The sequence below is a fragment of the Scheffersomyces spartinae genome, assembly GCF_019049425.1.
Source record: "Scheffersomyces spartinae strain ARV_011 chromosome Unknown scaffold_11, whole genome shotgun sequence".
Classification (NCBI taxonomy): Eukaryota; Fungi; Ascomycota; class Pichiomycetes; order Serinales; family Debaryomycetaceae; genus Lizanozyma; species Lizanozyma spartinae.
The window spans coordinates 351580-369367 of record NW_025065058.1 but is presented as its reverse complement, the minus strand read 5'-3'; the positions used below and the strand labels follow the sequence as shown (position 1 = coordinate 369367).

Sequence of the window (17788 nt, the reverse complement as noted above, 5' to 3'; positions counted from 1 at the left end):
AGAATTTAACGAATAATGAAATTTCCGTTGAAAGCGTCAATTTCGATCGCTGCACTAATCATAGCGTTGACTGTAGTTTGGGTGCTGTAATTATTTGCATGTAGTACCCTTAACATTTTTCTATCAAAGATAGTTATCTAATTTGATATTGACCCAGGTATATTTCTTTTATTAGAAATTCAGTTGAATAGAATTATTTCGCAACCATAATGCTTTTTTCTTCAGAGTATGGTTATCCTCTGTTTGACTTTGTGACTTAGGAGCCTTTCTGTTGCTTCCAGTAGCACCTTGGTTCTCTCAGCCACTCCATCGAGCGAGCACACATTCTAGGGTATTGGTGGTTTTCTGTGGTTTTTATCTTTCTTTCAATGGTGTGGACTTTAGCTTTCTTACAGCACATATTGATTTTTCACAAATAAAGATCTTAAACCGACGTCATTGACTACATATAAAATAAGATGTACCATAATACAGTCAAAAACGTCTTTGTTAAAAATATCAACGAATTAGACAAGCTTGTGTCTGTAAAAAAGTAGAAAATGAAGATTGCCTCAAAGTATTGAATGTCTTGCCCAGAAACTTGCTTGAGAAGTGTATAATACCGAAATATATGTTAGTGACCTCAGAATTAATAACGGAATATTGCTTTGGGTAAAACTAATCTTGTGACATTGGGAAGCAGTACTTCATTGAGTCGCTCAATGAAGTATGTCAAAGCGTGAACATTCCCAATCGGGTTTGAAGTTATTTACGTATTGTTAACGAGATTGTGGGGCACCAGGCCGACACTCCATATAGTCCGAGAGCTTATGTCTTGGTGCGAAAGATAAGGAAATTGGACAATAGGCAAGGAATCCCAAAATTTGGAGCCTTACATGCATGGTAAAGTGAATGTTAACGATTTATCCAATTACGAGAAACCTCTTCCGTAAAGTGGCTATAGTAGTCTCATACAATTGTTTTACCTTAATAAGGATGAGATTTGTTGCATTCTCTTTAAGTCGCTGATAACAAGAGTTCAACTTTAATTGTGGAATCGCGAATTAATTTAGGGATTCACCACATATGCTTTTTTTAGGCTTTTAACCAGACCTAATTAAGCCCAATGAAGAAGTATAAACTTTTTTAGAGTTGCTTACTTTTCCCTGTAATCAATTATGTTATCTGTGTCTTTCAACAGGTCAACTACTGTAGTACTTAGGTGATAAGGAAATTGTTGAGTACTCGATGCAGATATTATTTGATATAACCTGCATTTTGGCAAAACTTTAAGCCAATGTATTGTTATCATCATTATATCGCTTAACAACGTGCAAAGTGTGTATCTTGCTGCAAAATAGTCTTGAAACCAAGAAAAAATTCTGTTAATTAAAGCTGTTGATAGGAAGATTTCCATCGGCTACAGATAAGAGAGTTAGTTTTACCATCCGAGTCAACCAATAGAAATGGATTAGTCTGGCCTTTCTGTTATGTATGAAAAATATATTTAAGTAGCATTGATGAGCAGTCTGTAGAAGTTATTTGGTTTTACTAGTCAACGGCCGAGAATTTGCAATGAAGTGGATTTCAATCTTTTCGACATTGGCATTAACCGCCTCATTTGTAGATAGTGTTGCTGTTTCTCCAAGAAATGTCAAGGGATCTCTTAAAAGAAGAGATGAGATGGCTCTGAAGGTCAGTAATTTGATGAAACGTGATGGTTATGCCTTTCAAGTTCCTGAGACATTTACACCAGAAAGCATTGAGGCACCTAAACCTAACATTTGGGCCCCTTTGACCGTGAACGAAACAAAAAGTGCTTATACTATACTTAAGGATAAGTTTAACTTGACAGCATCTGAAAATGCCACTCTTTATGACAATTATGTGGTTTGGATTACCCTAATCAACCCAAATAAAACAGATGCGTTGGACTTCTTAGAGGGTAACAAAACAGCCCCCTTGAGATATGCTAGGGCTGTGATTTTCTTTGGTGGTGAAGACTTTGCTAAAGAAGATGAACCTATTGGTTATTGGCAAACCTACCAAGTTGGACCCTTACTTGCTGAAAACCAAGATATCGAAGTAGTGAAGATGGACTGGGCTTTCACTAAGAGTCATTTTTCTTATATGCAAGGTTATAGGGACAATCTTAGATGGAATCTTGATTTCGCCTTTTACGAAGAATTGTTCCAAACAGATATGGTTAAAGAGCTCTCAGAAGATCTCATTGGCGTGCCAGCTTATGGTCTGGAAAACTCTACTATGGAGGTTTGGAATTGTGACCCCTTGATCTTTGATAAGGAAACCAACTCTCTTTTCTCGTGGGGGACTGTATTCCTTGATAACAAATGGAGTGCTGGTGATATTTTGCCTACTGGTCTTTTTATCAAGACTAACGTTACTGGTCGTGATGTTTCTGACTTCAGTGTTGTACAGTGGGTCTACAACAATGTGGCATATAATACCACTGAGGAGTTTTATGAAGCTTGGAAAAGTGAAGAATTTGTTAAGTTACCCCAAGCTCCTCAAGAACAAGAATGGACTAACCCTGGTAGAGCTGAAGGAGCGGAAACCAGACCTTTGGATGAAAAGACCTCACCCATTGTGGTTGAGCCTGAAGGACGTAGATGGCAGTTCAGTGAGGAAGATAGATACTTTACTTGGATGGATTGGAGTTTCTACATTTCATATAGTAGGGATGGTGGGGTACTGTTTTTTGATGTCAAGTTCAAGGGTGAAAGAATCTTATATGAATTGGCATTACAAGAAGCAATCGCAGAATATGCTGGTGATGATCCATTCCAAGCCAACACTGCCTATTTGGATACATCTTATGGTTGGGGTAACAATGCTTATGGATTGATTCCTGGCTACGATTGTCCTGCTAACGCTGTATATTTCAATTCTACTTGGAATACCGATGGTAAAAACCATTACCAGAATAACACTTACTGTGCTTATGAAGCAGTAGAAGACTATCCTATCACTCGTCATACTTCTAGAAAGTATGTTTCTGTTGCCAAGGCTCCTTCTTTTAATATAAGATTTGTTGCAACCATTGGTAACTACGATTATAACTTCAATTACAAATTTTTCATGGATGGTACATTAAAGGTTTCTGTTAGAGCTGCTGGTTTCATTCAAGGTGCCTATTACAACCCAGAGACTGGAGGAGACTTTGGATACAAGATTCAAGATGTTCTTTCTGGTTCTTTTCATGACCATGTGATCAACTTTAAGGCTGACTTTGATATTGGTGGAACTGAGAACAGAGTTACTAATGTGGCACTTAAAGCAGCTAATAGAACGTTCCCATGGGATCCAAATACGGTTTACAACACCAAGATCAAGGAGAGATCCATATATGATATTGAAACATCGTTGAATCTTGCTGATACAGGGGTTTTATTGGTGGAAAGTGCCAACCAAAACAATACTTGGGGGAACCCCAAAGCTTACAGAATTGAAGGCTCTCTTGGACACAGAATTGCTGAGAAGGCAGTTAAATTAGCCGAGAATGCCAACTGGGCTGATCATGATCTTCATTTCACCAGACAAAAAGATACTGAATATACTTCTAGCGGTGTTTTCAATGCCAATAGTGTTTTTGAACCACAGGTGAATTTCAGCGACTTTTTGGATGAAGAAAGCATTGATGGTGAAGATGTAGTTTGTTGGTTCAACTTGGCTTTACACCATTTGCCCAACACTCAAGATATTCCTGGTACAATTTTCACCACTGCAGAATCCAACTTTGTAATGACTCCTTACAATTACTTTGACTCTGAGCAATCTCGTGATACAAGACAGCAATTCTTGTTTCTGACAAATGAAAAGTCTTTTGACTTCTTTGGGACAGAGTTACAGGATACACTTTATTCAATTAATCAACTTGACGTCAACTCCTTTAACTATGAAGGTATTGAATTTGGAAAGGATACCACTAACCTTCCATCAAATTGAACGGTTTAGTTGCTTTCTCGGACGCTTGCTTTTTATAAATATGCTGTTTTTTACGTCTACCTACTTCAATTCTTCTGCTTTATCTTTTATGTGAAGCAAGTCCTACTTTTTTTACTAACAAATATCTATTTTACACTGTACTGCACTGTGTTTATTAACATAATTATGTTATCTTTAAATATGCAAACCAACATCAGTATTTATCAGATCAAATCTTAATTCTTCATTATTTTTCTCCAAAGTTTAATCTTCTCCCAGAAGCATATCTCCCACTAAACCTTCACCTGGTTCGTCTCTGCCTAATTAGTGAACCATTGGTTTTACCATTAATTGATTACCTATGCTATTGATCTTCAAATTTACTCAGCAACCCAGGGCAAAAGGCTTCCCAAAAAGGGTTCTGAATCGGAGCACAAACCGGTCTTAATTCCTAAATGAACATACTACACAATTCAATTAGCCAAACGAATTTCTTGTAGTGTTTCTTTGTGTATTCACATAAAACTATAAAGCAGAAGAAATACAATAAAAACACAGTATGTGGCGCTATCTGAATGTGATTTTATGATAGCCCCGCTAATTTTGAAGGGATCCAAGAACAAGGAGTTTTGATTTTGTCAATAATCACAAAGATGCATATAGTGGCATGAGTAATGGGTCTGGACTGGAAAGTTTTATATCATTCTCAAAGACTTTGAGAGGAGTATTGAATGGTAGTAACGGCGACCGGCTAGGCCCAATATAGAAGAAAGCTGTTTAGGGGGAAAGTTGGACGTTTATGCATTTAATGACTTTGCACGTGTGCATTGACGGGACAACTGTATATTAACTTGTTCGCCTGTGTCAGGGGAGTCTAACGGTAGTAACCTTGTTCGTTTGTGTCAAGGTGGCTAATTTTAGTAAACACAGACGCATTTGGTGTTGCTGCAAAAGAGTATATATGGTAGCACCTATTGTTTGGATGCTCTTTCGGTTTCATCTTAGGAAGACAAAATGGTTGCACTGTCTTAGATTCAGCATAACGAAAAGGTCTTCAGGGGAAAAAAGTACTTGAGTTTCTTGTATCATCAATGAGTAGGACTTGTTATGAGAGAACTGATATTGGGGAGAATTTGAAAGCGGGAGGTAAACTTCTGCAGTATGCTGATGTCGGTTGCATTTTGAAGTAATTGATTTCTTGACATTGTGGTTAGAGTGTTGTTCTCAACCTGATGGTTGCAAAACTTTGTGCGCGTGCACGTCGATGAATGGCATATGGATATACATACCATTGAACTATTAAGGAGTCAAAACTAATACTGGGCTGGGGCGCTTTAGTGTCATTTGAAGAACTAAATTTAGGATATTCAGTTGTTAAAAATGATATGAATTGCTGTATTGGTTCTTGTTTCTTATTTTATTGCAGACATCATTCTTTCAAAATGTGATGTGTATTATTCATTTCTGTGAACAGGTGATGTGTATAAATTCATGCAAACCGATGTATCAACAATTATTTAAAGCATTTAATGTAGCGTCCGTCCGTTGTTTCAGTATAGATTGGTATCCAATTATACAAATGTTGTTGCTCTGATGTGCTGTTTTGAGAGTAACAACACAGGAAGAACACATTGTACATATCCCAAGACTTGAACAATTGAGCACCCTTAGAAAAGTAAAATTTTAGATCCTATATTAGAAAGTTAATTGAATTTCATTCAATATGGGAAGGATATTTATACATTTGATATAAAGAATTATAGTAGTTTTTTTGTTGTTGTTATTATAATGATATACTTTCTACAGTATTTTGATATAATTTTACTGTATTACTAACTAACATCGATAATCTATCTTTAATTGTGTCATCAAAATTAGAAGGAAATTTATCTACAACACTTATTTTAAAATTATTAATACTGAATTGTAATAAGACGTTAAGATTAAGATAAAAACTTATATATATTAAATGTAATAATTGGTTTATTTTATCCTATAATTGCAGATAGAATGAGTGCCGAATTTTGATGTACAAACTGAATTATAATCAGTTTCATCTTCATTTATACCTTTTATACAATCTATATCATTGCCTGGCAAATTCTCTTTATTTTTACTATGATAATTATGTATCCATAAAGCAGTTCCTCCCAAACCTATTTCTCTATACCAATCTTCAGTGTATTTTATATCTAATTCTTTCATTCAGGCAACCCATTCTTTACCATCATTGTAAACATTGTAAAAATATTTAGAAGTTGAATTAAAGCCTTTTTTACTAAAAGATAATTTATTTATTTCACTAATAGCTAAAACCCCTGGAGCATTGGTAATTAAACTGCGGTAGCTCCTGATAAAGTTCCTTTAAAGCAACATAAATAAGGTTTACGATTATTATTAGATAATTTAAATGCTCTACCATAATTAGCTGAACCTCCTTGAATTACTTTAATAGATTGTTCAGTAATCAGTCTATCGCAATTACATCCAATATCAGTTCCTCATTTACCATAGTTCCATTGTCCAGCCTAATCATAATTCATTAAAGCAAAATAATCCATATTTTTATCTAAATCTGATAGGGGAAATCCTTAAAAATACCAATAAGAAGGAGGTAAACCAATAGATTTAAGCTTAGTTGAATCAACTTAAATAACTCGTTGTAGTTTTCACCTAGAGATTTATAATCTGCAGGAATACCAGGGATATCTGGTTCTGCCGGATAGAATATTAGTTACTTATAAGCTTTAGGATTATATTTGAGCTCATTAAATATTGTGTGATAGTTGATTGTAATTTCTTCATTGTTAACTGAATATTATTCCTTTTTAATAAAGTTCACACGCTCATAACATTTAAGATCTAAATCATTTAGAATTTTTAAAGAATCCCAATTACATGAATCAATACAAGCTTCAATTAAACAGTAATCTAAATAACTCATTTTTTTGAATATAGCAGAAATATCTATATGCTACATTACTATAGAATAAATAACCGCAGTAACATAAAGAGAATATACTGTATTTTATTTACGAACTATACTATCAGAATAAAAGTTATTACCAAGTAATAGAACGGGTTTATGAGTTTCTAATACCTCCACAAAAAGAAGAGGATGAATATAAAAAATTTACTTATGCATTCATCTGAAATATTTTTTCTAAATATGGTCTAATAGCATATCTATTTTTTCTTTCATTATAGAGACCTCATTTATATCTTCGGCTTTTATATCTCCCTACAAATCTAAATTAAAATTTTTATTATAAAATTAAGATTCTATGAATTCAACTAAAATATTTTGTTCAAGTGTATGGATAATATCTAATTGACCTGGAACAATCTCAAGAAATCAAGATCTGTTATTACTAAATCATCTCCTTTTTGTCTATAACAAGATAATTCTAATGGTAGGGTCATAAAATTCAAGTAACCATGTTGAGATATTGAATATGTTTTAAATCTACTTTTAGATGAATCTGGTATATTAAAATACAGACTAAATATTTTAGTTTTAAAATTTATAGAATTGTCAATATATCCTATATCAAAGTTGCTACGTATTGATATAAAACATAAAATTCTTTTAAGTTTATCATTTATTTTTGAAATTAAAGGCTTTATAATTTTAAAGATGTATTATTGTATAAAAATAAAGAATGAGTGTCAACATATAATCTCTCATAAAATTTTCTATGTCTTATATAAGTTGCAGTTAAACTCTCTTTGTTTATTATTATCAAAATACAAATTATCAGGAATACACTTGGAGAACTCTAAATTTTTACAACAACCATGATTTATATAGTTCAAATAACTATCAAAAAATCATAAATAATATTAGGATATACAGACTTATTAAATAAGTGAAAATCATCAAAATAGGCGTGTATTAAGTTGTAAAAATTAGAAAAGAAGCATTTTTATATTTACAGCTAACTTATTTAAAAATCATTATAAACTATTAACAATATAATAGCATAAAATTTTATGAAATTAATCTTATAGTGAATGATATGGTGATTGTTAGAAATTACTTAGAAGTATCAATTTATTTGGTGTGTGTAAGAATTATCTCTTATACGATAAAATCTTGAAGGAAAAGAGTTCTACAAGGGTGAACTTTATTTGATGATGTAGCAAATAAACATATGGAGCACTAGGGGGTGTATGCTGAAACTGTTCAGCCGAGGGTCTGAGGGGAAGGGACCTAAAAATTGTGTCATTGTAGTGAAGTAATAAATGATGCGAAATTAATTGTCACTTATTAATGAACTATTTTTGAGCAAACATTCAAGATTCCTATTCTCACAACTTTACATCTGTTTATACTCCTTCTCTTATTTAATCTTGTTGCAAAATTGTAGGTTAGTTAGCTGCTGTACTCAATTCGGTAAAGTTTGACTGCGAAATTTACCGGAAGTGCCATTTCCTAATTGGGATTCTCTGAGTATTTAAAAGTATATGGAACCTCTCTTAATGGCTGCGAAAACTCGGGCTAGTAAAAGGAGGTTGAGTTGCTGGCTTTTTTAGATTTCTTTACTCATCTTCTTCTTTAATCACAACTACTTTAGTCTACTGAATTGTGAAGTGCCATAAAACTAATGTCGGATCCTTCTGGTCCAAATTCTCCTCCACCATTACCAAGTTACTAACAAAACAAGCGACCAACAACAAGAAATTCTTGAGCTGGAGCTAACTTCTGATTTTATCCCTCTGCCAATGTCCAGAGACAACCAAATTGGTAAAGCATTGACCACTTCAAGCAGCCTGCCCGTTACCGTTGGCACTGCTGTAAGCACCCTCCCAACCCTCCTTTCCCAATGTGCAACCATTGAGACTCCACCTACCACCATTGTTGCTGAGAACGATGAGAAGGAAAACGTCTTAGTTACTTCACAAACTCAAAATTCCTTACTTGAAAAGGCTCTCCTCGTGATCTTTGAATACACTGACTACCAAACTAAGCCTAGCAAAGCCAAGATATGGCTAATACGACAGAAGACGACAACAGCGACTGTTCATTAAAGTCAATCAAAAGGAAAAATCTCTTTGAGCTTGATCAAGAAACACTCAAAGTCTCTTGTCCTTTAATTGAACCCCCAGATGCTTCTCCTATTGTTAAACCCAAAGAAATGGCAGTACCAATTGCCGAATCCAAGAAAATGGTTGTTGATCATTTATAAACCTGAACAATTTTTGGGCCATACCAATACAATGGCCAGGTTCAAATGGTAAAACTTGGTGATAGACAATGTTGGAGTGTTAAAGATTTCATCAATTTGATCTCTTGTTTCTGATGTAAATGGAGAGATATCACCACCAACTTTTTTTTAAAAGATCCTGTATATTCGTGGGAAAACCATCTAAATCTATAAATCTATACATGATAACATACAGAATATTTACAGAACACGTACAAACCAGATATACTCTTAGTTGAGATCCAACTTTTTTCTTTTAAATGACACCATTCGTGGGAAAACCAACTGGGCCTATGTGTACCTATAAAACATCGGCATTTTCTCAGCATCGAGCAAGCCTGGCTAGCTCAATCGGTAGAGCGTTTGACTCTTAGTCTTGTACAAGAGAAGCGATCAAAAGGTTGCGGGTTCGACCCCCGCGTCGGGCTTATATCCGAACATCGTTCACCACATTATTTTTTTGGCTTAATTACCACAGTTAATAGAACTTGTATCCTACTACTAACGCCTTAGTGTGGATTAGCTTGATAATATTGATTATTAAACTTAAATGATCTAGATTTAAAAAATAACAAAAAATTAGTGCTACAGAATCAAATATAGATAAATTAAATGAAATAAAAGAGTTTATTTGCAAAACAGATTTATTAAAAATTATAAGAACACTTATTATTTGGATAATGTAAAAAGAATTCCACCTTCTATTTGCAAATATTAGAATTATATACTAAACATTTGTATTCGTATTCTGAAATATCTTCAATTGTATTTATTTCCTCGTAGATATATTTTTTGCTTGGGATATCAAATCATTTAACAGCTTTTTGAATATCTACTTTACTAGATCTTCCGCTATTGATAACCACACCAAACGATTTCATTGGATCATCACCAATATATTCTATTTGTGCTGGCATACCATTATCGCTAACTTTCTTAGTCATTGGTTGCATAGCGTTTTCTCTAAATCCTTGATTTTGAACCATAGAACCTACCCACATATAAGCTATAATATCGCCATTAGCGCAATAAAAAGATTGTTTATTAGGAGAAGTTGCTAAGGCATAATGATAGTACTATTTATTTATTGATAACTAAATTGAATATCATATATTTATCTAATTTAGTATATAGATAAATATTTATACTTTTTTGGATTAAATTTTATTTTATCAAATATTTCATCATAATCAAATTCAATTTCTTCAATATTATTTGGATAATATTCTTTTTTATTAAAATCAATACGTTTATAACATTTAAGATTTAAAGTATTTAGAATTTTAAGAGCATCAAAATTACATGAATCAATACATGCTTCGATTAAACAATAATTTATATGTTTTATTTTATCTTTCATTTTTGAAAAATCTATATGATACATTATTTAAGAATAGATAATTGTAGTATTATAAAGAGGATTTACTCCGTTCAACGTATTATAAGAATCTTCAGAATAAAAATTATTACCTAACAATAAAAAGGGTTTATACTTTTCTATCATATCATCTGGAAGAGCAGGATATACTATTAATAATTTACTCAAACATTCATCTAAATAAATTTCTTCTAAAAGCGCTTTAATAGCATATCTAATGTCAGCCATTATAGAATGTTCATTTATATCTTCAATTTTTATATCTCCATAATAATTCAAATCAAAACATCCTCCACAATAAAGTGATTCTACATAAGTGAGTGCAATACTTCTCTCAATAGTATAAATTCGGTATCAGCAGGAAAATATTCGAAATTATAATCTGATATAATTTGAGCATCAAAAAGCTTGGTTTCAAGCGGAAGTATAGGTTGCTGCATAAAATAATATTCACCATAATTTGGAAATGAATATGTTCTAAAAGAGCTATTAGATGAATTTGGTATATTAAAATATTTATTAAGTACATTAATATTATAGCTAAGAGAGTCATCTTTATATCCTATATCAAAAATATTTAATATAGAAACAAAATATAAAATTTTCTTTGATTTACATTTTCATTCGATATCATGTGTTATTGCATATAATTATCCTTAGTTTACGAAGATACCCCATTAATAGTATTTTGCAACAAAATAATTTGTTGTTGCACGTCTGTGTATTTCTTTGGTCATAGCACTATTATTTCTTCATGCACTTTACATTCACTATCATAAATTTCATTAAGTGCGACCACCACTATAGACCGTTAAACTAAATTTCTTTCAAGACTAAAGTCTAGACATGAATATGACTAAATGCTTATAAGCTAAATTCGAATCATTATGAGACATAATAAATCCGAATAATAGCCCTAAAATATACGATAGTGCTTAATCTGATTTGTTTCAAAATAATTATACACATGTTCCTTCAAAAAGTGAATATCCGAAGCGTTACTGATTGGTCCAGAGTAGCCTTCTACAAATAGGTTATTCAACCTTCTAGTGGCTCTAACTTTATTACCTTCGACTCAGGAATATTCCACGGGACAGGAATAAGTCCTGTGGAATAACTCCGTAACTCGAGATTATTCACCCGTGTTGCTGTCCCCACTTTGCAAATATTTAGTATATATAGCCCCGAGAACTTACCATGAGGACTTGACCTGACGTTCTGGGACAAGGAGAAAATCCTAGATTCATATATTTAATAGATTTTCAAATCTATCATGGAGGTCATTACGGTTGTAAACTTTCTGTACAATTCTCTTAATACCGTTGGTTCCTTTACGCCGTTTAATTTCGCAGTTGGTTTTTGCGCACCATGCCTCCCCTACGTGGCTAACAAGAAAAAACTAGATTCCAATTGTACAATCATGAGAGGATATTATTGAAACCGAATTACTATGGCAAGGTGCTTAAACACAATGGATAGCTACTCTAATTAAGTATGTAAATTTTTTGCAGAATCCACTAAAAGGGAAAGTGGGTTATTGATCAGCGTCAAACTAAGTATCAAAGAAAATGGTACAAGAGCCCCGCACACCGTCAACTGCAGGATTTGAACTAGGATGATATTCTTCAGATAAAGGCAACTATTTATGAATAATAATATACTAAATAGCAATGTAACTCAAGAAAGCGGTAAGTATGTTATGAAATAATCACCTAAGGATATACAAGTCTGAATAGTTATATTAAATATCTCTTAATCAGCAGGGCCTACTATAAGAATATATTTCCTTGACAGGCTGTCAGGTCATTTCTAGACGTAAGTAATAGTAGTAATATGTTAGTGAAGTATTCTATTCACTGGGTAAAAGCTGGAAATTCTTGTTTTCGGTTGACTCAGGCATAAATAGTTTGAATGTTTTTGTGGTTTTAAGTCTTTTGCGTAGCGCCTGGATGATATTTTCTTGCAAAACTAACAATATTAAAGATAAGTACTTTTAACTTCAGTTATATATCAATGGCGCTTATTTCAATTCCCAAGGGGGGATGCCTAATTGGTAAATCTCTAGGTTACTATATTTATCCTATTAGATTTTGCTTTATTATAGAAATATACAAGTTTCTATGTCAAGATCTCCAAAAAGTAACTGGCGTCAACTTCAAAAAAGGTGTCTAAAATTTCTGTATCTATAGCCATTTTTCAAAATTAGTCCAATTGTAATGCATTATATCATTGAATAATAAAGAAACCTAATTAGTCGCCATTAAAGGTCATGTTGAATATATAAACTCAATATTTCCCCAACTAAGATGCTTAAGATTACACGTGAGAAAATTCCCTATTGATAAGTCACTTTTTAACTCTCGCACCCACCTATTTGTGTCTTATTCCACTCTGAGATACAGTGCTGACACTACCCTGATTTCCAGGTTAACTTCAAAGATGTAAAATCTCATAAGATGCTAATTTCGTTGTAGTCAACAATTTATACTCTTCAGCTTGATATAGAGGTCAGTTAATGGAATTTTTTATTTACAGGTATCATATATTAATGGAAATCACTTAGAACCATATAGTGTCAAGGTATAAAACCACTAAAACTATTTGGAATCCTCTCCATATTGAACTAACAAAGAGCACTATTTCTTTGTTGCACACATAAATAATATACCTAAAAAACCATCAACAATTCGGTTGTATAGTGTAGTGGTTATCACTGTCGGTTTTGATCCGACCAACCCCGGTTCGAATCCGGGTACGACCTTCTTTTTTTGCACCTTATACCTAAGTATGTACAGACCTTTAAGTGGTATGCAGTCATTTCGAAAAATAATTTTGTAACAGAAAACGCGGTCAAGTACAGGACTCGTCTATTGATGTTTACACTATAGTTCCAATTACAACAACAAAAACAAATGCAAGTAAACATACATATATTGTATGCTATGCAATCAACCCAAAAGAGGTATGTTACCGGCAATACTTACATAATAAACTAAATACAAATATATAAGGACAGACATTTATATGCTGTAATATAAAGTAGTGTATATACCACATGGTAGCACACACAATCACAAAACTTTAGTTAAACAAAATTAGTTTCTAACAACAAGTGCTTGTGTTTATATATAAAATTTTCATATTTTGTTTCTGATAAGAACATTTGAAGTCCAAAGGTAGTGTTGATAACTGAGTGGCGCTGCTTCCTTAGGTTGAACTTTTCGTCTTAGTATCATTGGTTCTCAGTAATTCAGTGATAGGGCATATATATCAGACACAAGTAAACACAAACAGAGTTCCATTATTCATTCATTCATTCATTTATACAACTTGATAGTTTATAATATTTAGTATGGACTCAACCAAACCAACTTCAAAGGTGATCGACTCGCTACACTCTCAAATAGATTCGCTCAAAGATGAACTTACTGCAACCAAGGTCTCACACGATGAATACAAAAAGAAGTTTACGATTGTATCGCAAAAGAATGATTCACTTGTTGATCAACTTGCGAATGTTAAACATGAAAATGATATGATAGCAGCACTTTTGAAACGTAAGGAAAGACGGATCAATGATTTGGAAGATGATTACAATAAACTTGTTTCAGATAACGATTCCATGAAACTAACCAACAAGAGCTTAAAGATTAGATGTGAATCTTTACAAGCTTCCACTGCTACTTCAACTGCTGAATATGAACGGTTGAAAATTGCTTATGAGGCACTTATAGCTTCTCAAAATGGGTATAAGGCTCATTATACCAAGCAAATCAAATCATTAACTGAACAACTTTATACTTATAAAGTTGATTCCAAACGTAATTTCGATGATTTGGCTTTAAAATTCGATTCCAATAGTAAAGATATTGATATTCTTGTGGATAGTTTATCTGGTAAAAGGAAAGCTTTGGATCACTTAGTTGTATCTCGGAATAAATCCATCTTAGATTTATTAGCCAAATTGGCTCATTTAGCTAAAGTCCATGGAACTCATTCTAAAACAGTTCTTGAGGATTCAGTGATGACTTTGACTCATATTCTTGAGAAGTATCCTGATTTAAAAGATAAATTGGCATCTGTTGACCCTGAATCTCTGCTGCCTGTTGTTGATGTGGAAACGTTGCTCGCAGAGTCAACTTCTTCCATTGCTCAGTTAGAAATCACCAGCAATAATACGAATAATAATAATAATAATAATGGTGATGGTGGTGATCGCAGACAATCTAGAGTATCTTCGACTTCTTCCAACCCACCGTCAACAAGAAGACGTGGTGGCGGAAGACAAAGTCGGAATACTTCATCTGTTTCGTCCAAGAGAAACTCATTGATACTTGATAACAATCCTCGAGGCCAAGGCCAAAATGAAATAAGTGTTATAAAAAGAGGGTCCAACCAATTTGGAGGTAATCAACATCACCAACAAAGACGTAAGGTATCTCCACTGAATGATGAGAACAAGCCAATTCATCGTCAGTCACAATTCAATAACTACAATCATATGAACAACAACATGAGCAACAGCATGAACAACACCAATGTGAACAATAATAATATGAATTATCCCCCCAACCCCAATAACAGATCTTCAAACAAAAGCAAAAGAAGATCAATGTATGGTGGCAGCAACAACTACAACCAAAATCATCAAGGAAGCTACAATAAGCGGTTATCACAGAACTTTGACAGTTTACAACTAAACATTTGATAGACCAGAATACATTCTATATATACCAGTACAATTACACTTATTGACACCCGAACACCACGATAGACCCATCATCATAAGTGATGGCTATTTTTTCACCAACAAATTTCATACGAACTCTTGTTCTATAATTCACTACTTCGGCCAATGAACCTTCACAAGGCTTTGGTATATTTACCATTCCTGTCATCTTTATATATGGAGAAGATGATGGCAACTCCGACTGCTGTCTAGCGACATTAGTTGCGACATTGTCTAACATTGGGGTCTTCCTAGATACCTTAAACACAAAGGAACCATCCGTAACATCTATACCTCTTACCAACCCATTCCAGAATCCCACTATCAAAAGCAGCAGCAGTGTCATCAAAGCCAGCTGTATACCAGAGTTTCCAACGTTTAGTGTATTTTTGTCACCAGTGTCACACTTATAAAGACACAACTTACTTGTAGTTGATCCATAGGTTATAAGATCACGTGACCCGCTAAGACCCAGAGCCAGACCCATCCAGGTTACAGGATTAGGTTCCATTGAATTATCCATAAACTTCAATGTCAATTGACTTCCTAAATCATCAACTAAAACCCCCAACACCACCCCATTCTCGTATCCTACCACAAACAGGTTTTTGTCGATAGTATGTAGTCGCATCACTATACCAAAGCCATCTCTCTTGCCTGTACTGCCATCATCACCACTAAAGTCGAGTTCATAAGAGGAGCTAGTACTATCACTAACTAGCTTAAACCCGTCAAACAGCTTGACTAATCGCGTAGGCTTATACAGCCCGTCTTCGGAAAATAACAGGTATACATCTATATTCTCGGAATTAAGGGTCCCCGGAGCCAACAACCTATTTTGGTAGTAGCTGACATTGCAAAAGTTTAGAGAATTAACAGCCAACTCACTAAAGTCCGGTCGAATCATGTCTTCTTCGTCATCTTCATCAAATGCCAAGTCACACTTAAGATCGGTCGTGTTGGACATAGTCCATATTCGGATCCGAGAATCTCGTCCATGACTAAGTAAATGTGTTTTGTCCATGGCTTGTAAGGTGATGATCCGTTCGTCGTGTGCTTTCCACACACCCAGGGGTCTTCTGGTGTTCAAGTTCCATAGGATAATCCACCCGTTCTCGTCTCCACTGACAAGCGTGTTACCGCCGAACAAGCACGATGCGGTGACCAGCACGCCATGACCCTTAAGGGTGAACTCTTGGTTCAATTGCATACCAGATGGTGATGCGAATATGTGAGACAGAACCAACCTAAGAATTTCAAAGTCTAGTGCAATGTTTTGAGCAGCGAACGACCCTATAAACTAGAACTATATTCCGTCCAACTATATATGCCAATGCTTTCTACTTATTGTGGTACTCCGCAGCTATTTTGAGGAAATGGGGCGTACAGCTGAGATAAGAATCAGTAAATTCCAAGGAAGATCACAAACACATCTATTAGTTAGATGGGAATCTAATTGCTTAGGACACATGGTATATGGTTCATGAGAGTAACCTAGATCATCAATAAACCAAACTTCTGAAGGCTCAAGTAACATTGAAACTGCTAACGTATGAACAGGTGCATCACCCCATCGCTCATAGAAAAACCCCCCTTGAGCCTCTAAATGCTCAAAGAATTGTTCATAAACAGGGTTCCGGAATAAACTAAAATCTGCAATTTCAAGGTTAGACCAGAAATGACATAAGTTGTAAGACCTGGCCACATCGTCATTCTCCACAAATGGAAGCATTCCCAGTGACTTCAACTCAGGATGTAAGGAAAGAAAATCACGGAAATGACTCCAAAGCGTGGGGATGGTGGCTCTGTATTCAAATAATGAAATAACAAACCCATACTTCTTTTTGTTGTTCAACATATGAACAAAAATATCGTACTGAACATCACAGAGCACTTTGGTACCCGGTTCCAATCTCCAATAATATTGATAGTCTTGCACTAACGGATGTTTGTAAAAAAACCCACTGAAATATCGACACATATGACGATAACTCTCGCTTCCACCATATAATACACCCATGGCCTCCATTTTGGACCGTTGTTGATGAGCAAATTCAATATCTATAGTCTCAGGATACAGCCAATGGTGTCTGGGGACTTTTCCAAACGAAATCCGACTATTTTTGTTAACCAAACTAACCACATGTTCCATAAATCGTCTACTAAATTGCTTATCATTAAGAAACACATAATCATATCCATAAGCATGATTGAACCTATCTTCAATGTTCTGAATGGTATCTAACATTTCATACAACTCTTCATCTCGACACAACACCACAAACGTAGCACTAACTTCATTTGTCTTGAACCCAACCCCATTGAACACCACTCCATCATCCAAGTCAAACTCTATTCGTCTATCATATACAGAGTCACGCAAATGGATGGCAGCTCCATAAACAACAGTCACATAACACCTCAAGGCCAACACCACAAATACCCACACCCCATGCATTACAGCACATACATTGTATGCTATGCTAAGCCTCAATAGAACAAACGTGGCTAATATCCAAACTCGCCTGAAGCCCCGAACCAGGACACTCT

At 34.4% G+C, this 17788-nt stretch overlaps 4 protein-coding genes and 2 non-coding genes across 6 annotated transcripts; 4 read left to right on the top strand and 2 right to left on the bottom strand.

Annotated features, from left to right (window-relative positions):
* Window positions 1–875: 875 nt before the first annotated feature.
* KQ657_000681 (uncharacterized protein) lies at window positions 876–3945 on the top strand (the record flags this gene model as incomplete). Its single annotated transcript, XM_043191513.1, has 2 exons — window positions 876–882; window positions 1607–3945. 2 exons carry the CDS (start codon window positions 876–878, stop codon window positions 3943–3945), a joined length of 2346 nt encoding a protein of 781 aa, XP_043049156.1.
* Window positions 3946–9467: 5522 nt separating this feature from the next.
* KQ657_000680 lies at window positions 9468–9559 on the top strand. Its single transcript has one exon. It is a non-coding gene; the product is annotated as a tRNA-Lys (tRNA).
* A 381-nt stretch (window positions 9560–9940) lies between these two features.
* Window positions 9941–10685, bottom strand: KQ657_000679 (uncharacterized protein; the record flags this gene model as incomplete). Its single annotated transcript, XM_043191512.1, has 2 exons — window positions 9941–10207; window positions 10680–10685. 2 exons carry the CDS (start codon window positions 10683–10685, stop codon window positions 9941–9943), a joined length of 273 nt encoding a protein of 90 aa, XP_043049155.1.
* A 2513-nt stretch (window positions 10686–13198) lies between these two features.
* KQ657_000678 lies at window positions 13199–13270 on the top strand. The gene has a single exon. It is a non-coding gene; the product is annotated as a tRNA-Gln (tRNA).
* Window positions 13271–13861: 591 nt separating this feature from the next.
* SHE3 (She3p) lies at window positions 13862–15217 on the top strand (the record flags this gene model as incomplete). The annotated part of the gene is made up of 1 exon (XM_043191511.1): window positions 13862–15217. One exon carries the CDS (start codon window positions 13862–13864, stop codon window positions 15215–15217), a length of 1356 nt encoding a protein of 451 aa, XP_043049154.1.
* A 40-nt stretch (window positions 15218–15257) lies between these two features.
* KQ657_000676 (uncharacterized protein) lies at window positions 15258–17696 on the bottom strand (the record flags this gene model as incomplete). Its single annotated transcript, XM_043191510.1, has 4 exons — window positions 15258–15559; window positions 15722–15829; window positions 16127–16538; window positions 16626–17696. 4 exons carry the CDS (start codon window positions 17694–17696, stop codon window positions 15258–15260), a joined length of 1893 nt encoding a protein of 630 aa, XP_043049153.1.
* Window positions 17697–17788: the final 92 nt, after the last annotated feature.